We start from the raw sequence: 26,675 nt of genomic DNA, 5'->3' as shown, positions 1-26,675 counted from the left end.
GCATCTGCTCTCTCCACAGTAACAGGGCACAGAAATTAAAGGACACTTACAGGTGTGAAAACCAACTGGCAAGGGACCATCTGCTTTGAGGGTGAAGTTGATTGCCTCTGCCAAATGTGAAGGCTCTGCCCTGGTAATGCATGCTGGGGAAGAAAAAATGTTAAGTGTTACCCAGGACCAGGGCTAGTAGCACTAGATAGCAGAGCACACAGAAAGGTGCTCTAGAGAGGTGATTTTTTCCCTTTGAATAGGTACTGCAAGCCAGTTGTAAATTGGTTTCTAAAGTGTGAATGCTAAGGTGATAAATGCCTAGTCCTTTGACTTACCTGTGTCAACATTCCCATTTTATGTCCATCATCAATAAATTACTTATTAATTCCCAAGAGCTTCTAACTGGGTTAGATGGTGAACTCAGCCTAATTAATCCTGGAGCCAGCTCTGCCCATGCTGAGACACACTGATCAGACGTTATCAGTTTTTCTGTATTTAAATGAACTGTTTCAGAAAAAAAACAGGCTAAAATAAGGATAATAGAGTGGCAGATCTGGACCTTCCATGAAACTAGAAGCCATTGTATCATAAAAAAACACTGTCAGGCCTAGAAATGTCTTCTTCTGTACTGGAAGTGCTCACAATACGTGCAAATAATTTGTTAAATGTCTGTTTTATTTGTCTTTGAGGTCAGACACTGGGACATCACAACTGCATGTCTAACACTTACATCACATTTTAAACAAGGGTTTGGTCACTTACTGTCTGATCTTCTCCCATCCATCTCTTCTTTCATTGCAGACTGTTTAATACAGATCCCAGCCAGAAGGAGCACAAGCTCTTATCTTCTGAGCACCCTGATCTAGGCTGAGATTTACCCAAATTGTGGTAATTTTTGATAACACATAGTTTTGCATGATGTGAGTATCAAATCAAGGAAGTAAAGCAATTGTTTTTGCACACTTTGTTTATTCTGCACAGTATTCTTCACTGCATCACTGAGAAAAACAGACCCAAGCTCAAAGATCGTCAGCTCTCAAGAGGGAGGAGTTGCTGAAGGAACCCTGTACATGTTGTGCAGACCAAACCATCCTCAAGAACTCAAGGCACAGGGTTCTTAGCAGAGAAATTATTTGAGTGATCCTTCAGGTGATTACTTCAAATATTTTTCTTTCTTGCATGGAGTCTTGCCTATCAGAACCTAAGAGTTATCGTAATTATTACTAAGCTGCTTTAGTAAGCGGACCTGTGAGCAGGTTTAGTAGAGTCTGCATGACTCTGTCCTAATGACATCCAAGGGGTTTTCTGTCCTTTCTAGGGCCATCATTCTTCTTTGTAACATAGACTTTCTTACTGGTTTAAAAATAAATTATTATAGTCATTAAAAAATACTAATGGGAGTAATCAATATGCACTGTGAATCACTTTTAAAATAATACAGTGATCAAGATGATTGATTTTCCAGTTATATGAAGCAATTAGCACAAAGACTACTTCATCATGAAATCAATTGTGAAAATTTGTAGAGACTTAGCAGAAACAGGCGTGGTTCTTGTGTTGCATACCCCCTCCTGGACTGCTGGATATTTCACAGCTCTCTGCTGGTTTGATGCAGAAGGCAGGCACAAGACATGGGTCTCCGGCTGCTGCAAGGCTGTGCAAGGCTGTTGCTGAGCAGTAAACAGGAGAGTGCTTGACTGGTTGTGCATCTTGTGGCAGAAACCAGTGGCCTTAAACATGCTAGCAAGTCTGACATATTTTGGAGCATGAGGAAAATCACCAGTCTCATTAAAGGGTCTTCTGCAAGCCCCTTGTGCAGCCTGAACTAATACCTCTACCGTTACAGTTGCAGTGAACAGAAGGCAGTAAAAATGGCACCGGTCATTACATCTGAATTGAGCCTCTGCTCTGCAACATTGTGTGTGCTGGAAAACACACAAAAGTCTTCCTCCTTCAATCAGAGATGAGGAGGAGTATCAATGTCCTAACACCTCCTGCCTGCCCAAGGGTCCTTCTGGGGAGGCTGGGATGTGCTGGGAAGGAGCTATGGATACCCTGTGTAGGCAGGAGATCTGCTGGGGAGAGAAAGCTCCAGCTGTCATCTTGAGGGGGCTGGGCTGCACAGGAGAGGCTGCAAAAATACCCAGTGTGCTGCTGAGGCTATGCATGGGCTCTGCCGCCTCACCTGGCTTCGTGTTTGTCCTGTCCTGCTGCTGCTACATGTCCCTGGCCTCAGCAGTCCCTGGGGAAAGGCAACGGTAGGGAGGGTGTGCAGGCTGTGGTGCCTGCACTGCTGGGACTGCAGGGTGATGCTCAGATGGACTCAGTGCTGGGAGTTTCTGCAGCTCTTGCTGCTGCCAAACACACTTCATTGCAGTTGTCTGCAGTGAGGTGTTTCATTTCGGGATGGCAACACAACTCACTGAGACTGGAAGGCATTGGTTTTTACCACAAAAGCAGATAAGGCAGCTCTAAGTCACTGGATGAAGATATTTTCCTTTGACTTCTTGAATGCTTGCAGCCAGCTCATCTAATCTCAGGGAGGTCTGGCAGCCTGAAGCAGACACAGCCATAGAGTGGCTCTCACACTGTTCTACTCTAGCTATGAAGTGCTTGGTTTAGATCAATAGCTTGTGGAGGGATCTTCAATCAAGCTGCTGAACCTCCTTTGGATGTCTGAGCATTCTACGTTCTGAATCTTAATTACGTTCTTCAGTGACTTGGATTTAATGCCATATTTGTTCACGATTCATTCAAGACCAACATGAGTTAAAACCAAAAAACTACATTTTTAATGGGGCTGTGGATTGAGACACTTCTAGTAAAAAGCCAGAAAATATCTGAAGACTGGTTCCTGCTGGTAGATTCACTAAGCCAGCTCCCCAAATGAACAAGCATTCAAATAGAAAAACAAAGAATTAAAAAAAAAAGAGTCTGTCATCAAATTCAGACTGAATAGTCCTTTTCCTTATTAATATTGGTCTGCTCTTTCAACTATGAGTTCAGCAACTATTTTTTTATTCAGGGTTTTAGAGTGCAAATACGTCATGCTTGTAAGCATATCAAACTGTTGCTTAATTTCATCCTCTTCAAAAAGGCAGGAGGTAAAAAAAGGTCTTCTAACAAAAGAAAATAGTGCACAACACTCACAAAATCTTTAGTTTTTTTTAAAGTAATCATTTTATCTTTCTTTTGGATGACATTGTTTATTGTAAGACATCATTTTTATTAAATACACTGTAATACAAGAGACTTTCCATGTCATGTCAAGAGAAGCTGGTCACATGATTCACAAACAAAACTTTTAACACTGATACCTAGGCATCACTTTGAAATCAGCCAAGATGCAATGAAAGTTTTAAAGCAATGACTAGTAACAAACTGCAAAACAAGAACCACTAAATATTTCCACAGAGACATCACATGAAAAAAAAAAAAAGGAAAAGAAAAAGGAAAAAAGGAAGGAGAAAGATAGCTCTACACACCAGGTCACAATTTGGTGACAATATAGAGATTTATATTTATACATAGATATCATCCTCTTTATCTTAAGTGACAAAGAGAGTGATATCTAGAAATATATATATATACATTAAGTATAGGTGGAGAGCAGGGCTGGGACAAATATTTCATAATTAATTGATTCTCTCTCTATGGGTGATTCAATTAAACATCAATGTTGAATTAAATTACTTGTATATAAAACATTCTTAGCTGCTTTTCTTTAAGTTAAAGAAAGATACATATAAGCTGCAAGATATAGGCCTCTGGAAAGATTTTATTTGACCTCTGTTTTCTCACATACTCCAACCAAATGGCCTCACTACTAGCAGCTTCTATTATCCTTGCCCAAAGTATTCAGTGTTTATAAAATACCAGCCAGTCATCACTCAGAACCCTCTACAAGCAAACAAAAAATCCCCACAGACTTGGTCTAGGATGCATAGACAGTAAAATAACACACCCAACATTTCCCATTTCTTCTCCTGAGACTTATGTTTAAAAGATGGCAAAATAGTCACTTGGTTGCTATTGTGAAATTCACAGTGTTTTCCCTGCAATATGTAGCCTTTTTTTTTTTTTTTGCTTCATATTTATGATGAATGTAGCATAACTCCCGCCCCACCCAAATAAAGGTGTTTTAACTAAGGCTCTAAAGGACCTCGATCCAAAGCAGCAGTGGTTCATCCCAGCCCTCACAACAAGAAAATACAACTTCTTGTGCTATCAAAACCTTCAAATTTGATTAGAAAACCCAGTCCGTTCCCCAGTCCCTTCCCACTCCCTTCCCTCACATTTTTTTAAGCAGTACTTGAAATTCAGTCACAAGCTGCAACAACACAGACACAGACTTGTTCTAACGCAGATGTATTGTATCTCAGTCATCCAGTGACCTGATCATTTTATTGGGTTAATTAATTTCTTTTAAAACTGTTTTCTAAAAGACCACATCAACCACTACAAAAACAATCTCTCAGAAAGGTGAGGAAGGGTACAAAGAGAGAGAGAGAAAGAACGAACGAAAGAAAGAACGGAAGAAAGAACGAAAGAAAAAAGAAAGAACGAAAGAAAAAAGAAAGAATGAAAGAAAGAAAGAAAGAAAGAAAGAAAGAAAGAAAGAAAGAAAGAAAGAAAGAAAGAAAGAAAGAAAGAAAGAAAGAAAGAAAGATGGTAAGAGAAAGTGAGAAATAAATAACAAGAAAGGAATAATGAAAAATCATATGCAGTTTCTTACTAAACTCCAGACAATAAATAGCTATACCATTTTACAAGTCAAAATGAAATGTTATTCTAAAATGGACACACTCCATCATGCATCATTGGGTGCTGCTGCTTTACAAGTATCTGTTCTCCACGGCCAGTTCTGTGCTTTGCAGATCTATTGAGAGTGAAGGACAGAGCGTGGTGAATGCTGCTATTGTTACTGCTGAATTTTGGCATTCTCATTGTCCTACAAGTCATGTTGCAGTCTGAATAGTCCAGCTCATTCTTGGAATTATTTCGTTACTGCAGACGAGTATAAAATGCTAATAGAGCTGCACTGTTATTCCAGGACAATAAAACAACGATAGCACAAACCCAGAAATGACAGTAAAACAAATTCTGTTTTCTGAGCTTCGAAGCTTGTCTGTTCATTTCATCGTGAGAAAACAACAAGTGAGATGGGAATGGAAGAAATGTTTTTATGCAATCATCTGGGGAAAAAAAAAGTGCTTGCTGCTATATCTCTGGCATTCCAGCACTGCCTCTGCTGCACACCAGCTAAAAATTTGAGTGTTACAAACACAGAAAAAGAAATATCAAAAGAAAAAAAAATATTTTGGTTGCTCAGCAGACTTTATCAATTTATTAATAGCAGTCTAATAATTGTTTATAATAATGTAGGTGTATGTAAATTTATACATATACACACAGCCCATACATAATGTGCATGCATGTCTGCACATATATAAATAAAATACAACAGACATAGGCATACATGTATATGCTATGTGTATATATATATATATGCTATATGCAAATACACATATATAATATATATTATATATATGATCGGTTCATAGCACAGTCCAGAAATACTTCTTAAATGAGCCTGATTGTCACATTTACTCAGTGTACACAATTTATCTGACAGTGCAAGCATGATGAATATGCACATATACTCACTCTTCATCGTGATTTGAACATTTCTTCCTCTTCATTTCTTCCTCATTCTGCTACACTTACCCACCTTCTCATGAACAAACACAAACTACGTATAGCTACAGTTTATAGCTTGTCTACTGTGATTATACATTTTATGCACTATCAAGAACATTAATGATATAGGTCAAGGTTATCCATACCAGTGGCTCTGTAGCACGTTTGGTCCTTTAGAAGCTTAACATACTGCTATGTTATTGCACAATGCATTGTAATTCTCTTTATTCTCTGAAGTGACTCTAAATAGTCTCATTAGTAAATCGAAAAGAAGATGCCACTAAGTACATTTTCAGGGTTTTGTGGTTATTTTTGGTATACATTCTTTCAGTGCTTGCAAAACCCACCTGTTTGCTTTCAGGCTGGAGCCTGCTTTCCAATAGAAGAGGCATCTCAGATGCCTTTTTCTTCAGCTCATAAGAAACTAAGACAGAATACAGCAGGTAGAAACTTCGCACCCCCCTCCACCACCTGCAGCCTCCTCCTGCTGCACAGTGAGAGCGGACTCTGACATGCTTCTTTTCCACCACTGTTACTTTGAAAATCAATTTCAAATTCCTTTAAAACACAACATTCAGATTCTCAAGAGAATGGGTTTCACTGGATGCTCAGTCTTTATCTAGCCTTCTGTGTGAACTTCCGAGACAGTCTAGATAAAATCTTAAGGCCCATTTTGTAGGAATCTTCCTCTGGCTTTTTTGTGTGTTTCCAGTTCAGTAGCAGTTAAGAAATAACATCTAGTTTATTAAAGGAATACTGAGTATGGCTTTATAGTTACACTGTCATGTTTATTTGTAATGCTGCCTTTTCAATGACATTGAGAAGGGTAAAACTTCATCGCTGTCCAGTGAACTGTTTTCTTTTGAAAATGTTCAGAATCTTTACGAGCTAGCTCTAAAAGCTTCTGAAGGAAAAACCTAAAGTGCCTCAATAAATAATATATGCAAGCAAATTATATATTAAATGTGCTATGGGAACACTTATAAAAATAAAATGCTTAATTTATTAAATAAAATATCCCCAACACAAAGATTAAGGACTTTTGATCTGGCTCATATCAATAAGAAATAACAAAAAGAGAAAACAGAAAGAAAGATCACTTTTTTTTTTTTTGCAGTAACGCCCCCTCACAGAGGGAGGCAAAAGTCTTGAGGAATAGGTAAGGTAGGTTTTCATTTGTAAGAATTCATATTAAAAATAATCCTAACTCTAAATTTGAAATCATCAACATCTGGTTTGAAAAATAACATGTATGCCCATGCAGCTGTCATCAACACAGTGGCCATGCAAATGTACACACACAATGCCAATCCAACCAAAAAGAAATTATTTAAGAAAGAGTGGATGTTGGTAACGACAACACTAGTATCAATACAAATATGGTGCTGAGCTCAGGGTCTCTGCACTCTTAAAAGTAAGCCATAACCTCAGAGTAATTAGTTTCCTCTAGAGATTTCTATCCCCTAGCACGGCTCAAACGTAACCGTGCTTTAGATTATTCATGTTATATCAGCGTATTGTATCTGTAACATTGTAAAGGCATTTTAACATGGCTAATGTCCTCCATTAGCCCCTTCTAATGAAATATAAGTTACATTGCTATGAGTTTGCTATGCCTACTAGGGTGTACTACAAAATGAGTGATAGTTTCTGCACAAAGGGCATTAATCGACAAAGACCATGCAGAGTTTTGTTTGCACGGTAAAAAAAAAAAAAAAAGAGAAAAAGGATTGAGGAAAGAAGGAATATGCTGCTGGACAAGCACAGTATAAGATACACCTGCCCCAGCATCTATAGCTTGTCCTATCTTATCAAAATCCTTAGTTTCAACACATGATCCTGAAATTAATACTGTACATGAATAAGCCTAGCTTCAGCCTTCATTGAAAAAGACTAGCTGGAGAACATTTTTATACTAATGCCATGATAATATCCTACCAGAAGACAAAAGAAGGGCATGTATTTAGTTTATCATGTAGAAACGTAATTATGTGCAGTGCAGGCAGCATCTTTTTCCCTTTTACTTGTATCTGGCAATGAAAGGTGCTGGCAAAGCATCTCCTTAAACAATCCCTTTAGTCCTCAGAAAGACTCTTCAGGGAAAGCGTCAAACCCCATCTTGCCTTCCATCAAATCATTTCAGTGTTTCTTTGTGGGGTTGGATGCCATCTGATCCCCTCATTCCTCCAGATAGTGCATCACACAAGACTGTCTTCTTTCCATCTGGCTTTATCTCTGCAAGGAATATGCTTCATGTAGAGAACACCAGTCTTCTTTTTCCACCCACGTGCCGAAGCAAAAAAATTGAGGTGAATCCATAGAAACTCCCAGTAGCTGTACTGCTGAAATCACAAAGTTCGAGTCAAATATATTTTTCCCTTTTTTTCATCCACATCAAAGGCATGAATACAACAAGGCATTGTTAGTTGTGGTGGGCAAACTGAAGAGTCTGCTGATATAACAGATCATGTTTTTAAGGCCTTTGTCTATGCAGAGTTACAATAATGCAGAAGCCAAGTTGATTAGAAAGACAGGAGAGAAGAAAAAAATGACAGAAACTGAAAGAGAGAGAGAGAGGAGATACGTCTCAGTAATGTCTAAAATGTCAATACTTTGTCTACAGATGGAGAAGCGCACATTGCTTGCCCTTTGAAAGCTTCTCCGCAACTTTGTCATTAATACTGTCAAAGTTAAGAACACATTTTAATGGAGTTCAGCGGCAGTTGAACACATTGATTTCCGCAGCCCATAAGAAGAAATTCTAGGAGACTTTAGCCTAAAATATCCAAGTAGACTGGAGACGCCTTGGCCAAGTTCTGGAGGAGGGAATGGATTTCTTTGATGTTGAGCCTCATGTGAGGCTCCCGTTGCCAACAGCCCAGCATCAAGTCATACACTTCCTTGGGGCATGTGCGAGGTCTCTGCAGGACTCGGCCCTGAGTAATGCACTCAATCACCTACAAGAAATCACAAAGAAAGGATCAGCACAGCTGAGGCAACTACGTGAGGGTCATCCATGGAAGAGTTCACTGCTAACCACCACAGCAGCCTCACTGGTGGCAGTCATCCAGCCAACTCTGCCAAGGGCTGCGTTTCTAGGTACACTTATGAGCAGCAGGATGCAATCTGGGAAAAACACTGTAAAACAAGTTATCAAGGGGCAATAAATTCACTGGTACTAAGTTCACCCGTGTTGCCCCTTCCACTCATGAGGGAATGACAGCCAGGAAGTAATTCCACACCTTGTCTCTCTACCCATCTATCAACCTCACGTCATCTCAGAAGGAGGCTAAGTTTTCACCCTGCTCACACAGAGCATCAATGCCTCTGTCTCTTTTCTTCCCTTCCTCTCTCCCTCCTTCCTTAAATTTGTAAGTATCACTGTGGTTTATCTCTGGAAAGTGGTTACTTGTGACTGCTTGGAAATCAAAAGATCTCCATATTACTGCAAGGTATTCAAGAATGGTTTTGGGCAGCCACTCTGCAACAACAACAAAAACATGTATGATATGGAATTGAAATCACCAAAAGTCTGTTCAGGATATAGCTAAGCTCCCTTTCACTGACTCATGGTCTTTCTCAATAGTCAGAGCAGATAATACAAATGAAAAAGCTAAATTCTAACTGGTGTAGTTCTGTTTGGACAACTTCCATCCACCCTGGGCATAAAGGAGTGAAAAGGAAGAAATTCAACTACAACCATAAACACCTGGTATCAGGGGTTTTATCTTTACTAAACAAATTTCTTAATGCCACTTCTCCACAGAAGCTACACCAACAGTTAACATGTTACACACACCTCATTGTTTGAGAGCTGATACCATGGTTGCTTGCCATAGGTAAAGATTTCCCATAACACAACCCCCAGGCTCCAGACGTCACTTTCTGTGGTGAACTTCCTGTACATGATACTCTCTGGAGGCATCCAACGAATGGGTAGCATGGTGTGACCCCCAACCTGAGAAAAACAAGTGAAAGAGTCAGAAATAATTCCTCCATACTGTCATGAGGAAGAGGATCCAGATGTTAAACAAGGAGAACACGTGGTTTCTTTTTTTCCCATCTGATACCACTCACTTTGAAGAGCTTTTAAGGACTAGAGATTCATGGTCCAAACTCCTCTCCCCCCCAGCAACAATCACTACCATGATAGGTTTCTCAACAGAACCTCTAAAGACATGGTTTCTGAAGTGCAAACTCATTTTTAACATTTGCTTGGCACACCCTACCCAAGGAACAAGGAAGATCTACAAAATTATTAATTAATTTAGCCTACCAACCCTCTTTAAATTAGGCCAGTTATACTCCCAATTTTAACACTCAGGAAACTAAAAAATATTCTGATATGAAATCTGCACTGATGATTCTCCTAGAAACCCAGCAATATCAACCAAAATCTATGAAGACACAGTGGTCTGACTGCATGACATGGTAGGATCAGGATCTGTATGGTCTAATATCCTAATTTTGAGTGAATTAAAGCAATGCTATTTTCTGTTGATAATTACCAAAGTTATTGCATCAAACAATTTTGTTCCATGTTAACTACCCAGTCCTGCACAGCTTTTAAAATAATTTAAGTTAGTTGTCTGTATTCCCTTGACAATAAACAATTTGTAAAACATTGACTCCTACCCCAAATAAAGTAATATTGAATGGCACCTTTCACTGAACGAATGCCTTACTGAAAGTCTCCTAGAACTTTTTTCTTTTTCCTCAGCATTCTACACTTCCTTAAAATTAGGCTGCCTAACCTTAATTTACATTTTAAAAAAATCTCGTATTTCCAGTTTCTAAACGATTTATTGTTCTTGACATGTCCCTTTCTGACTGGATCATATCAATATAGAAATCCACTCAAGTACTCTTAAAATAGTGTAACTGAAGAGATATTGTGATATAAATATATAGATATTCTGATTACTTCTGCATCAAGACAGCTGTAAATATTTCCAAGGAAGTTCTTTAAAAAAAAAAAAAAAGCAATCTTTTTCAAGAACATCTAATTTTTTATTAACTCTCATTTTCCTGTCTGAATATGTATTTAGTTATGAAACCACATTTGCACTTTCAAGATTCTGTCAATTCAAAATATCACTTCTCCTTGTGGGACTTCACATTTGTTGTTACAAATAATACCCTCCTTGTTCTCATGTTGAAACAGCAAATGGAAGAAAAATTCACTAGAAGTTCAGTCAGGGTTCACATTATTTCTAAATCACAACGAACATCCATTTCCAGCTAGTGTTCAGTAATTCAGCATTGGTGTAGCATACAAAAAACACAGCTATGGCTGTGAGAGCTCAGCCCTGTTCCATGCATTGCCACAAGTCAGTGCTTGCTATTTACTCCATGAAAACAGAAAACCGTGTTAAAACTTTCATAGACTTGGTCTGTTATTCCTCTTTTCTTCTCCTCCCCCTACATGAGATGTCACGCGAGTGATGGAGGAGTATTTTCTGTCGGGATGCTGAATGAAAGGCAGGGCTCCCAACTTTGGTTCCTGACTAGACTGTGGATTTGCTTCTGACTCACTGCAGGCTGCTGTGCGCAGGTTTCAGAGCTGGGACCCAACTCCTGTGGCTTTCCACCTAACTTACAAACATACACTTGAGCACCCCATTGACAGAGAACGGAGATGTATTTTTAAGTGCTTTTCTCAGTTCAGCTCATTAATCTCCAAGTTACAGTTTACCACTCCGGCAGGCAGACTGGCTGTAAGACTCCATGCATCATGTTTTTAACCACCTTTGGCTGAGAAGTCACTCAGTAAGATGGAGAGTTTGAAGTAACACACAAACATGCTGACATGTAAAGAAAGCTTCCATTTCCCACCATATCATAACCTGAACTGGCGTGGCAACCAAACAGCTCCAAACCATTTTTACTGCCATCTTAAGAGGTATTTCATTAGAAAGTCAGAAAAGTTAGTCCCTTAGAAACATGGAGACACACACGTGCAGACAAAGGACAAGTGCCGTTAAAAGATGGTTAGTGACGAGAAGCTTTTGGTCTCATCAAATATTAAAATGGCTCTTAGATCTGCTCATCATATAGACTCTGCTACTGGTTCTTTTCAGCAATTTCTTTTACTCGTTCCTTAAAAATTAATGAAAGCTATAAACAATAAAATATGTGTCTCTATTTTTTTTCTAATTTTCACATCTTACATCAAGAGATTTTGAAGAAGTAAATATAAAAATACACAACAAAACACACAACCTCTCTAATCTTTGTTTCCCATTGTTCCTTGCTACAGAGCTGCAGTGTATTTGTGGTAGAACTCTGTGCTGACTTTCCAATGCCATTCAGTAAAACGAATGACATTGTCTCTAGAGCGATGACGGTAAATTGCCACCAAATGATGGCTCTGCAATGAACTGATCTGTAACTTCACAGGCCTAGCTGTCTCTCTTCGCAGTCATAGCAAGACTGACTTATCAGTATTGACACCAATAATTCAATTTACAGATAAGCATGAGCCACAGGGCTCTTTGGTGTTTTTCCACATCATCTTGCCCGGAGCTGTGTCCACTTCTGTCCCTGAAGGCAAAGTACTTGCCCAGGACTGAGAAGTCCTGACGTCTCTCCATCTCTGTCATTGCCAATATAAATCATTTTAGGCAAAGTTACTTCCAATACTTCAGTATCTTTGTGAAGATAACATTTAATGCTTTGCAAAGTATCAATAAAAACATTATAAGGGGTGCTCTTCTTGCCAGATGGCATTGCACTGAAAACAGGATACCTGTGCAACACTGACCATCACCTGTGGCAGGCTGCACATCTAGCTATGCTCCAGGAGCACCTTCAGTTTCAACTCAGATTTCAGTTAAGACACACCAAAAGCACAGGTCAGGGCCTGGCCAAAGGTACTTTTTCTAAATGCATATTTCCTTCTCTATCAATGATCAGTGGTTACTGAGTCAACGCTTACTCAAAAAAGCATTAAGGGCTGTATTAGGTATATGCTTAAAATGAGGCACACACTTCAGAGCTTTCCCGAACTGAAGCCTGGGACTGGACACCACTGTTTGCAGGATGCCTGAAACAAATTGCCAGCCAATTGTGAGCTTCTTTCAGTCTTCATTGAACTGTTGAGTCCAAGTACCCACAGTTGTGCCACAATAGCAGTAAAGAGAGGTGAAGTGCCTTTTTCCTGTTGTTGTCAACTCTCAGCAAGGCTAAGGGGTGTTTTCCAACAAGGACCAGTGAGGAAAAACATGGCTACATTGACCAAAGTTTAAAGGTGGCGAATGCTTCAAAGAGATGCCTTCTGCATATGCTTGAAGAAGAAACCCAAGTATTACACAGCTCTCAGGTATCATCAGCATTCTGCAGGATCAAGTCCCTGCTATGCATCCTGTAATTCAGTGCTGCTTGATACACATAATTTTAAAATGGTTGGTGTGCTAAGCAGACTACAGTTGCAGGCAAATAACACCTCTATATCCAGTCTAGCTATGGTTATGACAGGTTTAAAAGCATTACAGTTTTAACTTAATATGCTATCACTTTAAAATCCATATCGTAGCTGTAAAAATTACGCAAAAAATGACAATTTTACAGCTACAAATTAGGATGTATTTTCTCGATATTGGGCTAGAATCTAAACCAGAAAGCCTGGTGAATTAGCTTCTGCAATGTGCAAACTATTCACAGGAAGGAGGCTGCTATGCCAGATCAGTGAACTATGATGTTCTTCCAAGAAGCACTTCCAAGAGGAAATGGTCACATTTTTCCATTTATGGAATACCGCACTTCCAACGATACAATGTCATCCACCTTGTCATCAGTTTCAGCACTCATCTTTTAAATGGATTTAGCACTTTGAAAGGTGCCAGATAAGCTGACCTTCAACACTGTTTTCATCTATTTGCAAACATCAAGTTTCAAGGACTGCTGTAGAAACACCGTGTCTTAGCCTTGAAGTGGGGCATCTAATTCTAGAATTTGCTAAAGTTTGTCAGCTTTCTGGCTTCGTATGTTCTGTATTCCACTTCACAGGCACTAAGAAATGGTGAGGGTTGTCTAATGCAGAAATTTCCATTTTAAGAAGGAAACCAGGCCTGTAATATTAAATTCTGTGGAAGATATTTGTTGCCTAGGGGTCTGCATCCATCCATCCATCCATCCATGCAACCATGCAATGTAAACCCAGCTTTCTTGCACATTAATATTACTTCTACGGAGAGGAGCCCTCAGCTGATCATCATCAAGCTGAAGGCAGGCAATCACTGCAGTCTGCCTACGCAAATTTGAAATGCATCTGTCAACACCCTGCCCCAGCCACTGTTTCAATTTCTACTGTCCAGCTGCCATGGGAACTCAAAACCGTGCTGCCTGATGTTTGTGAGCAGATGGGTACGCTCTCTTACAAAGAATGAGGAAAGGAAGCCTTGTGGACCTGCTGGGAACAGGAGGCTGTGGGTGAAGCCGGGGGAAGCCAGCCTACAGAGGTACGGATGAAACAGGCTGTATGTGAGGCTGCACAGGTAAGACACAAGCCATGGGCTGTGAACGGCACAAGAAGCAACATTCCTAAGATGACCACTTGATGAATTCACATGAGGTTTGTGCCTTACTCATTTTTTCCATGAAGAAGGAGGGCTGAATGGACTGGCTGCACTTTTGCAATGTATGCCAGTTGTATCCCCGTCTCACTGGAGCAGGGCTGAGGGTGTGAAAGAGGGCTTTGGGGCTCCAGAGCCATGTCAAAGGGTGCTGCAGGGGCTGACCAAAGGACAGGACAGGGATGAGCTGGAACACAGAATAATCTCTCTTCTTGCTAAAAACTGGTGGCCGTATTTGGAGCAGCTCCAGCACTCCTGGAGAGAACATCAAATCCCATCCCCGACTTTTGGAGGCATTGTATAATATTACATAACTCTTTCCTTTCATTTTTTTCTTTTTCCTTTTTTTTTTTTTTTTTTTAAATTTCTGGCTTTAAGTAGTTGATTACTCTGAATTCATGCAGTTAAAAGCACAACAACCAATTGCGTAGCCTTGGAAAACAGAGTTCCTCATTTACGTTCAGCGTTCCCAGGTTCCCACGATTCCCACAGAGTGACATTGCAGTAATGTGTCACAGCGCTTTGTATATTCTCCAAAGACTAGTGATGCTTTTTCTGCCAACAGGATAAAAGTAATCTTTCTACTTTGTAAGCCCAATGAGCCTGAATGACTAACCCATGGGTTTCAGCTGTGATTCTGCCCAGTGCTCTGTCTGGCTTGACTGCTGCATCTCTCCAGAGCCCTGCTGATTTCAGACCTTCTGCAGTTCAGGATGGTAGTCTTAAAAGCAGCAACACAGTTCCGCATATGTTTAAATTAACTGTCATGTGGCAAGTGTATACTCAGTTTCTTTAACCCAACTGGACTTTAGTTTGTCGAGCTGGAAGCATGCTATACCTTTTGATTAATTTGTTCACTCTCTCCTAAAAAAGGATCCTGTATACTTGTGGGATTGCAGCATTTCAGGGTAGTTTTTGCTATTTATGTTTTGGTCTTCTGACTTGTTTCCCCATTTCAGGATGATATAACTGCAAAGAAATGTTCTCTGCAAAAATTATCACGTCTTATTGCTAAAACTGAAAACCTCTCCTCTCTTGGTGAACATCTGCTCTTTCCCCCTCATAAAATGCTGTCAAATGTTTCCCTCAGCACAAGGAAAAAAAAAAATCAATAACTGTTATTTTCATTTCTTCCATGCCCTGGCCTTGCAGATAAAGACAATGTCTCCTCTTAGAATACCATCAGTGCTGCCATGTCCTCTTGCAGAAAAGCAGTACATTATTTTCACAGTCATAACAAGCCATACCACTCCCGTACATGAGGTTACTGAATTATGAAATAAAGCAGATCATTTGCCAGTAGCTAAAGATGTATTCTTTATTTTTGCTTGTAACCCTGTTTTAGCTCATCTCTATTAAAAATGTCTTACATCTAAAGTTCTCAATTAATCCTACCAGTGGTATTGTCAGAAAACTGTAACAATGCCTACAACAACATTTATTACACTGTAAATTCTCTCTTCAGCTGTGCAACATCAGTTCAATACTGTGCATCAACTTTGTGTTGCTGGAGATAAGATTCTTCTCATTAGTCTCTATGAAGCCATTGTCACAAGATACTGCCAGCCCCCAAGGCTTACCTGGGATCAAAAAGTGATTATACACGTCCATGGAGGATAAAATCTGACAAGGGCTATCAAACACAAAGATACCATGTCTGGCCCGGGAAGTGCCTGAGCTGCAGCGTGCTGGAGGCTAAGAGAGTACATGAGGGAAATATTATATGTTTAACCTGTTCCCAGACTATTTGGTAGGCACTGGTTCCTCACAGTGACAGGATCCTGGAACAGAGGGGTCTTTATAGAAGCTACTCCTACATTCCTATGTAGATGGGCCACGCACACCAACATGCAGTTCTTACCAAACTTCTCAGCAACGCTTATGGAGGGCTAGACATGGTTCTGCCAAAACGGTTGAATGAAGGAGATACACCACATGGAATTAAAATATATGAATGACCTAATGTATCTCACAATTCCAGAGATCTTTTCAAATGCTAAGTTGAAAGGATACAGAAACTGTAACTATTGTGTTTTACACAACACAGTATCACATTGGGTCAGCCAAACCTACAGGGTAATTAATAAACTGGAGTAGTTACTGCATTACAGAGCACTTACTCTTCCAAGAAAGGAAAATGAAGTGCCCCGGAGGTAAAATCAGATGAGTGCTATGAAGAAGGTGACATGATTCACATCTCTGATTAAAAGAAATGTCCCCTATCAGAGGGACAGAACGAAAGTTAACTGAGCAGAAATCTGCAGTACAGAAAAGTAATGGATTACAGCTCTTCAGTGTGCAGGATGAAGTGTGTATGAATGAAAAAGTATATCCCTTAAAATATTTATTTTCTTTAAAATGAGAAAAAAATCTAGTGTTCAACAATGAATTATAATCTAAGTGAAAAGAAAGGGAAGTATATTGTGGTAAACTGAAAGACAACTTGAACCGTGTATTTTAATTAACGCAGTGGACATGCAGATTTGTTTCCGAAGATGGGAATTCAGGACCTTGGTGAAAAAGCAGGGAGCTGGGATTACTACAAGCCAGAAAAGACTTGGTATGTTGAACTAGATGCCGTCTCCTTTCTAAAACACCTTATATTATTCTAATTTCATATCAAGTTATGCCATAGCATACAGTTACTGGCCACTCCAGCAGCAGGACTTGCAACTCAGAATATTGAGCTCATGTGAAGTCCTGTGTTTTGCTTTACAAAAAGTTATCGCTATGTCACTTATACATTACCCCTACTTCCACACCAGAGTGTCTTCTTGTTCTAACAGTGGATGAAGAGAGGTATCAGGTACCAGCAGAGAAGTAGCTAGAACAACTTACATTAAAATCCTCACAGGATCTGGGATGACCATCTGATGTGTCCAAGTCACCAGCAAAACAATTTTGCAATGCAATATTAATGAAGTACAGCCATTGCCTTTCTGATTCTCAAAGCAAACAGTTTAAAAAACATCGAATTATCCCTTCATATCAATCCTGAGCAGTCTGGACTACTTAGGCCAAGGAGGTTTTAAAATTAATCTTCAATATGTGATGGAAAACTGGCCTCTACAAGTCTGTACCATAGTTGAAATCCTAATTTCTGTTTGCTGTTCTAAACAGGGGGTTTGATGTGTGATGTGAATACCTGCTAGCTGAACTGCACAGTCGTTATCAACAAGCAGCAGTTACTCAAGGGCAGACTCTGAAAGCCAAGTATCATACCACATCAACCAGTTTGTGTTCACTAGGAAATCTCTACTCCCAATGTCAAGTCTAAAAGCTATTTCTCAAATACAAGAGATCACAACCTTTTTCTGTATTTATTTTACTGAAAACCACATTTTTTCAAATTTACTGTAGGTTATCATAGCATATCTGGCTCTATTGGTCATGTCAAATTTCACCACAGGAGAAGAGGGGAACAACAGAGCTTGGTTTGCAGCTTTACTTCTCCCTTGCGAGGCACAAAAGTGTCTCTGTAATGTCCATTGCATGAGAGCACCACAAGTTTTAGTTGAAATGTCTCAGATGTTCCACTTCATTGCATTTTGTTAGATGGGCTCTCCTCCTTTCCCTGGGTGGTTAATTTATCACATTGCCTACAAATACCAAGATTAACAAACTACCACACATACGTGAGGCAACCAAATGAGTCTTTAGTATCACAAATCGTAAGAAAATGGGAAAACCTACTGGGTTCCCACTTCTTTCACACAAGCAAAAGAAGTTGTTTTGAACCATCAGTCAATAAGTTAACCATTTTAGGTCAATTATTTTGGCTGTTCACAAACTACCTGTATGACGCTGGGCAAGTCATGTCAAATCAAATCTGTCAGCTACTGACTGCCTGAAAAGAGTTCAAGTATGTACTCTCTCCAGCCAGAAGCATCAAGAAGGCAGAGCAAAGTTTCATTAATTCCAAGGACAGCCAACAATATTGCTATTTCAGAGAATTAGCAATTGCTCTTCTTTGTGAAGACTTCTCTCTTCCTGCCTGAAGAGCAAGAGGGAAGTATGATCTCAACCACAATTCTGATTGCTGTGCAGTGCCTGCACTGGAAATGACTACACTGGTAATGTCAACACAGTAATCTAAGTCTGTGCATATAGACAGCCAAATTGACAAGGACCTGAGAGAGGCTAAATTATATTGGTCCTCAGCCAGATGTTAATAAAAAAGGCAATGGCAAGGTCCTTGTGCTTATTTCCCTTCTCTTCTGCAGTCTTGATGTCTTCTGCTTCTCACTTTCTTTGGCCTGTAATTTGTTTACATAAACTGGAAAACACAAGAGAAAAGTTTCACTAAAATAGAACAGAAAAAATTCTCTGTTGTTTTCCTTCTGTGAAGTCTAGTTTTTGCTTCCTCACTTGTACCATGACATCATTCCATGAGCTGAAACACGCATTTACTCTGAAATGAGGCAACCATCAAACAACATGCAATATGATCATTAAAAATACCAGTAACTGCTATTACCGAAAAAAAATATTACTCATTCCTATGGAGCCTGCAAAATTCTAAACTGTTCTTATGAAATTCATATGTTGAACCATTCCTCAAGGCATGCTTAAAATATTTTTCTTCGACACAAGAGCTAAAGTGTAGCCCAAGCAGTGATGCAATAATTTTACAGCTCTTGGCTGAATACACTGGTGTAAAGGGAGAAATTACACCAGCAGAGGGCTTGGAACCACAAATTTGTTTTTTGGTTTTGTATTTGGTTTTAGGTTTTTTTCTTAATTCTTTGCAGTGCCTGCCTCTACCCTCAGCAGTGTCATTTTCCATTTGGGAAACATCATACTGCATTGACTATACAACGGCTGTTGGAATTCACATGACGTCTGTTTAAGACCAACGCTGAGCTGTAAATTCTCCTTGTGATGGTGAAACGTTGTTCATTCTTCCTCTAAAATGAGGCCAGATAATCCCCTGATGTGCAAGCATTCATAGAAGGTGTCAGTCTAGCAAGAAATGCCCCTTAATATTTCCCTAGGTGGACCCATTCCTTGATGGCATGTGATCAGGGTGAAAATTTGGTTTCCTGACACAAAGTCTGTTAAACTTGTGCATTACTAGGCAATCCTGGGCAACAGACGAAGATCACAGTGGTCTTTGAAAGGATTTAGGATTCTGCACCAGCATTTTTGCATTTCAGGTAAGGGTTCTCTGAAGATTTTACGCATATGGATTTCCACTCCAGACTGTGCAACGTACATGCTCACAGTCTTCACCAAATCCTAGTGATGTGTGGACAAAGGAGAAGAGGTCAGTGGGAGAGAAACCGACAACTATACCTATTATCTTTGATTTTCCCTCACACATTTTGCAGTGGCCCAAGGGAGCATTCTGGAAAATCTTCTACCTCCTCCTTGGATGAATCTGCTTCTTACTGTAACCATGCAGCACTGAGGTGGTTCCTTCCTCATGCATGCTCACCTTCCTCTCTGGATGACTATGAATCCTATTAAAACATTGATTCCTCTGCTTGCTGCAGTGCTGTAATACTATAATTAATTCAAAATTAACATATAAACGTAATTTTAGTTTTACTGCTCAAATAAAAGTAGGACATCCAGTAAAATGGAGAGCTCAAAGGCTAGAGACCTCACTTTTGTAAAAACAGGCTGCAATTTTACACCAATGTAGTTAAAACAGTTATTCGATGTTTTGAGATCTCTCTTGTTAAAAGTGCAGATGAACTTTATGATCTTCAACCTAAATCTTACATGCAGCATTCCCAGACTCCAGAGTTGTATAGGTTCAAGGAGGTCCTGGGGATATTTAAAATAAGCCATGTGGTAAACGACTGTCTCATATTATTAAGACAGCATATTTCAATTTATTGGGGGTTTTCTGAGATTGTCTACAGTCCCAGTGTTTGGATAGTTCAGGAACACTTGAGGCTAGGACTCCCAAATCGTGCTCTGTGAAAATCTGGTACTAAACCTAGTCATATTTAAATTAGGTTGGCACTAGTTTTTTGACTTATGCTTGTATAACGTCTAGGTCAGTGAAGTCCTGATCTACAGGAGGCTCCTACATACCCTTGCAGTACATGTCTTATACAATACTAACACTTTTTCTAGCCATTTGTAAAAAATTACAAATTGGGTCACCATAGCAGCTGCCCTTTAACTTGGTTATGTGATAGTGGGTTACTATAGTTGTAATACCAATTGTGAGTCTTTGTACTTCAGAATATTTTTCATCTGCTTCAGATGAAAACTTTTGAAGTATTGTTCCATAAAGCCTGCATTTCCTTTTAAAGTCATGCTACTTTATAATACTCTTTGGATGTGTTTCGGATGATCCACACAGAGTATTATCAAATGCAATCAAAGATGTTCTTATTAAAATGTTATGTGCTTCAGGCCTCAGTGTATAGTTCGCTTTGTTTTCTTGCCAGGCAAATCTATTATCCTTTCTGTGCATTAGGCTGTCACCTTCACCTAACCCGGCATCCTGGCCTCTCTGGTTATTTCCACTGAAAAGTCCCTGGATCTTGTATCCATCAGGATATTTTCATTTTATGGTTCACTGTGGCCTACGGGAAGGGGGTGGTTCTGCGGTTCCCATTAGCCTTGACCCCGTACTTAGGCTGCAGCCCATTTTTATTTTCCTTTTCTCTCTGCCAGATAGGAGTTCCTCTTCAAGACACTTCAGTCACTGAGCTGGCTAAGAGGCTTTTGTTAACAAAAAGCAGATGCATCAGTAAGTTCTCTCCTGAAAGGATCTTCCTCCTGCCATAATGATTCTGAGTTTGGAAACCCACTGTATTGTGCAAGACCCATTCTGTATGAATGCTCAAGCCTTTCAGGACATCTGAAATGAGTGTTATACAAGCCTCAACACACATTTTATCAGTTGGCTTATCACTGACTAGCTAACACTGAAAAACCAGGGTGCCTTGCTAGCATGGCAATTTCATGTGAATACTGACTTTTTAAATGAATATCCTCCAAGTTGGTGAACTATGTATTTGATCTATTTTAACTTGCTTTTCAGTTCTTTTGAGTGCTTTCCATAGTTATCCCTGTATGAATGATTGGGTGCTCTGTTGCAGAGAACGATGAACTAGGTACTGAAGGAATGGCATTAATGCAAGATCATGAAGACTCCAGCACAAAATGTATGCCACTTGATTTTGAAATGTTACTTATGTCTAGTTACACAGGATGAAATTTATAGCATGACAGTAAATGCACTGCAGTGTCTTTGGAAAGGGTACTTAAGTCTTATTGAGATGTCACTGTTATGGTCAGTATGACACCTTTGCTGGAAAGGGAGAGGTAGCTTCAGTCTTCTGTGGGAATTGTTGAGCTAGGGAAATACTCAAGTGGGATTTAGCCAGTTAGAACACCCAAAATAATGCCATGTGTAAATTTTTTGCATCTTCTGAAGATATCACAATGAGTATCATATATGAGCCAATACAGACCATGTTGCTATCAAAGAGGAATTAACTCTGACAATTCTTGAACAAAATTCAATTTGAATTCTTGATCTTCAAGGTCAGACAGCTTCCAAGCATCCAGGTCCTCCTGTGACAGGCACGACAGAATAACAGCACAAGCAAGTTTTTGTCTCCAAGACTGTCTTGGTTCTAGAGATAGCAGGGGAGAACTTCCCGTGTTAAACAAACCTAATATGGGTTACTCTCCCTGATGTGCACTTACTCAAATAAGGGTGTCTTTAAGCTCAGCAGGAGCACTGTAGTGAAGAAACACCTAGTAAAAAACAGCTCAACAGCCTAGCCCTGCAGAATGGGGAAAGGAATCAAAATTAATAGCAATAGAAGAGGAAAGAGGGTGTGGGGATGGAAGGAGCACAGGGGGTGAACAGGAGCTGGAAAAAAGGCAAAATGGTCACAACCATAGAGCAGGGCACACAGGAATGGATCACCAGCAGATTCTATCTATTGCAAAGCATCTCCAGCATGCAAGCACACAAGCAGTCATCAGTGAGCACTGTCCCACATAATCCTCTTATTTACTGCACTGAGTCCCTTTATGGATGGGGTGAAGCCTGGGAAGACTCTTTCACCCCTAATCTTGCATATGCCTTTCAGTTATTTCAGTAAATTCCCAGTAACATTAACAACCTCCTACATAAGGTGACCTATGGTCAAAACACAGTCAAATTATGAAAAGCCTCAACTCTTTTCTGCTTCAGTAAAAGGAATGCAATATTCAAAATAAAGAACACAATACTCAGAATAATAAATATCGCCCCACCTTTTCAGCATGTAGGATGCAAAAACTGCAGTGTCCTTGCTCATTTGTTTTTTCTTGGTAAGAGAGAGGTTGGGAATAAAAGAGAGTAAGGCAGAACGGGTACGTTCTCTAAGAGGTCACAGAGACAGCTTTCCACTGCACTGCAGGACCCCACAGGCCCTTACTGGCAGGAGACAGGGCACCTTCCACTGGATCCTGGGGGAATTCACAGGCTGCAAGTGGCTGTCAGGAAGCCCTGATGAAATTGTGCCTTTCAGGTGTCACCACCAGAAATAGGGCCTTCCCCTGAGTCAGGGAGCACAGCCTCTCGGACAAGCTTCTGAGCTGTCACTGGGTGAAACTCGGGTTTAGGGAAAGAACCACGGCATGCAGACCGACCCCAAATTACCAGGGGTCTTGGGATTATATCTGCCACCGCAGGGAGTTGTTCCCTCCAAAACAGTTGATGCATGTGCGTTCTGTCTTGCAGTAGAAGTACAGCTTTCGGTTATTCTGCATTTGTACCAGGAATTTCTTCTGCAATGTCTAACACTGGGCCAATGATACTTTATTGTTACTATCCATGTCATTGTTCTCTGAGAAGCCTAAGTAGAAATACACAACTGGCAAGTCCAGCACCTGTAAATACCTGTATCTTTTCTGCTGGAGGTTTACAATCTGTGATCATGCTTTAGAACTAAGGGTGAAATTAATCTCTGTGGGGCCACAGCATGCAAGTTGTTCATGATGCTCTCAGTTGGAAGGCAAGGGAAGAACTACTATACACTTTTTGGTGATTATTATCACTGAGATGGATGCCAATCACTACGATGTGTTTGCTACAAACCCATCTCCAGAATAATTAATTTTAACATTATATAATTATGGAAAAATCTTCTTATAATTAATATTGTCGGGTTAGTTAATATTTAAAGATTTAAAATGTAATATTTGATTTTAATACTATAAAATACTATCACTGTTAATATTAATTATGAAAATAATAGGTATTATGTATGCAAAGAAAGACAAAAATGCTCTAACTTCAATGAAAGACAGAGCTGTATCTGTAAGCATGAGCTAGGACGCAGGTTCTAGAAGTCAACCTTTTTCTACTGTTCTAAAAAAATGGATAATATTTTTATATTGTGCAACAGTATTCAGAAGCAGTCCACGTGGAACTGAGCCCTAGCCCTTTTTGTTCTGTACAGCCAATACAAAGAAGAAGAGAGAGGAATTATCTCTGTAAAGGAATGATTGTATTGTAAAGATTATTGTATTTAGTCTAAGGACTGATTGATAGAAGAATCACAATACCTTTTGAATATCATGTCAATACACTGTGATTCAGAAGTATCAGAAGCAGCAGAGTGTGAGGATGGAATAAAAAGAATGAGAGTCAACAAGGCAGGAGAAAAGTTCACCTTTTACTTCTTCTGGACTGAGAATATCTTCCCTTAAAGTTCTCTTTCCCAAGAAATCCAAACTGATTTACACAAACTTCTCCCTAGGCTACTTACAGTCACCTGATTAGTCTATTCAACAATGCCACAGTGGTCAAAAAAATTTCTTCTCTTTTTGAGAATTATTAATGTTCTGAAATGCCTTTGATTCTGTATCAAGCAAAAGTACTGAACATTTAGACAAAATGAAATACTTGGAACCATTTTGAGCAAGAAATTTTGAAATGAAAAGTGTTGATGTTTTCCAGCAAAACAAAGCAGCCAGATGCTCCCAAAAGATTTCAGTTTGAATGGAAACTTAAAACAAAATGTACTCAGATAATTAAAAATAGAATGAGACTAATACTCAATTTAGGTCACACATTCTACAGCATGTTTTTTTTTTGTATTGTGCATCCTCTAAATTGGTTCTGACGTGAAGCAAAGACCGCAGAGGTCTGCTAAGAAAAATCTCAGCAGTGTCTGCTGCTGGAGGGCCGGGAGGTGGAAGGAAACATTATGCTGTTGGAGGGCAGCTTCTCGCAGACAGTGACACCTTCTTGAGTGTGAGGGAGCCCAACATTCAGGGGATTCCCAGTGTGTTTCAGGCCCTGAGCAGTTTGGCATGATGAGAGGATGGCAAGGGCTTGAGGAACAGCTCAGTGCAATACCTATAGTCTCTAAGTTATTTCCATTATCACTTCCAGGACAAATTCCTGGAGGAATTCTTCCCCTGCTTGAAACTGCTCCATGTAGAACTAAGATACTCAACATCTGCACTGAAATAAGGCACGTTTACAGAGATTCACAAGGACATAATAATAGTAATAATAATAATAATGATAATAATAATCCAATAATTATTAAAACCCAAAAAACCACACACCCCCCACCCCCAACAAACCAACAAATAAAAGCTTCACACAAGATCCCAGGGACCTGAAGATGTGCCAGGGGACATTTAGGTTGGACATTAGCAAAATGTTCTTTCCCCAGAGGGTGGTGGAGCACTGGAACAGGCTCCCCAGGGAGGTGTCACAGCCCCAAGCCTGACAGTGTTCAAGAAGAGACTGGACAACACCCTCAGACACATGCTGTGAACTGTGGGGTGTCATATGCAGGGACAGGAGTTGGACTTGATGCTCCTTGTGGGTCCCTTCCAACTCAGGACATTCTATGATTCTGTGATCAAAAACTATGTCTTAAAACAACTGGATTGCAGATCGAGCACTAGAACATACTATAAGGAACAAACGTATATTAGGAAGGCAATGGATTATCTTACAGCCTGCATAAAACCAAGCAAAAATAAAATAATTAATTAATAGGCAATTCCTTCAGAAATTTCTCTATGCAGATTCTTTCCACGGAAGGTAAAATGATGGGAGAAAGTAATCAGCAGTTTTTAAAAAGAAAATCCAAATCTGAAATAGCACCAGTAAGTGTCTTATTAAGGTACTTAGAAGGCTTTCCTTTTAGAGATAAAATATTTTAGCACGTCTATATCACAACGGAATTAATCCCTTTAAGAATCTTCAACTGTCATATTGCATTGTTTATTCACAAACATCTCAAAACATTTATAGCTCCTGTACAGCTGCATAAAATACATTCAGAACTGACTGAAATATTATCAGCCCAGGACAAATTATTGCAACCATTTAACAGATCAGAAAAACATTAAAAAAAACCAAACCAAAACAAAACAGACTAAGCCAAGAAATGAAGAAAGACCATGTCCAACGGGAACAGGATGCTCTACAGGAGGGGGCAGCATGTCTCTCGGTATCAGAACTGGGATCTAGCAGAACCCTGTTGTCTGTCCCCATGAAAATGCATTCTGGTTTCTGAGCTGCATCTTTTCTAAAAGTCACATCCTGCCATGTGCTACAAGCTAAGTGGCAGCAGAGAAAATACTGTATCTTCATCTCAGTTAAGTTCCCCTTCTCTTTCCCCTCTCTGTATTTCTCCAGCTGAATGCCACCATGACATCTGACTCGTTATCAAACGCACAAATTTCAGAATACGCAATTTCTGCCCTTGTTCCTGCCCAACAGGAAATTAGGTGCTTCACTATTTCTGGGGTGTTTAGCTTGCAGGGTGTGAATGATGCCGGAGAGCTCATCTGTAAGAGAGCAGAAGTGTGTTTGGTGTGGTATCCTCTTTGCAGCCCCAGCCAGGGGCAGCTGCCCATCAGCTCCTGGCTGCTGTACTCAAATGCCTGCGGATTCATCTTCCCCTGGTCCGCAGCACAGCCCGGGCATTCCTGCTGGTGCCCGCCTTTGCAAGCACTGCCTGCCACAGCAGCCCTGGCCCTGCATACTAATTGGCACATTTAATGACTTTCTTTTGCTCTCCCTCCTGTCTCCCCCTGAGCTGCTGTCTGGAAGCAGAAGAGCCCAGTTGCCATGGAAACCGAGCCTCCAAACACCCTGAACCTGCCGCGCCAACCTTTGGAGAAGATTCTGGCGGTGAAGCTCAAAAAAGGGGATGCTTGAGGGGGCATGAGGGTGGAGGAGTGGGAAAAGGCTAATGCTGACTGTGGTGGGAGCAGGTCTGGGCTGTTCTGCCATGGCACCACACAAGCTGAGTGTATACTGGGCAAAAGAAAGCAGACGTTCAGGGGAAAAACAGATTAACTCTCTATTATCTACATTTTCTTCAAAATGCTTCAAGTGCTTCTTCCCATCCATTTACAGTCTGTATCAAACACCCCCAATGCATGCACAGGTCATGTAATCGAAGCGGTTTTGAC

At 40.0% G+C, this 26,675-nt stretch overlaps 1 protein-coding gene across 4 annotated transcripts in view; it reads right to left on the bottom strand.

Moving 5' to 3' along the window:
- Positions 1-3,147: 3,147 nt before the first annotated feature.
- NTRK2 (neurotrophic receptor tyrosine kinase 2) overlaps positions 3,148-26,675 on the bottom strand; it is a 210,038-nt gene continuing 186,510 nt past the window's right edge. For all 4 annotated transcript variants that reach the window (XM_071802800.1, XM_071802804.1, XM_065860511.2 and 1 more), the window contains 2 exons: positions 9,491-9,649; positions 3,148-8,648 (listed from right to left, as the gene is read on the bottom strand). In XM_071802800.1, the coding sequence (XP_071658901.1) occupies positions 8,463-8,648; positions 9,491-9,649 (345 nt within the window). In that variant the 3' untranslated portion in view covers positions 3,148-8,462. The remainder of the gene's footprint in view (positions 8,649-9,490; positions 9,650-26,675) is intronic.

The sequence above is a fragment of the Patagioenas fasciata genome, chromosome Z (assembly GCF_037038585.1).
Source record: "Patagioenas fasciata isolate bPatFas1 chromosome Z, bPatFas1.hap1, whole genome shotgun sequence".
Taxonomy (NCBI): Eukaryota; Metazoa; Chordata; class Aves; order Columbiformes; family Columbidae; genus Patagioenas; species Patagioenas fasciata.
Note: the sequence above shows the minus strand (reverse complement) of the source record. Positions and strands in the feature narration are given on the sequence as shown.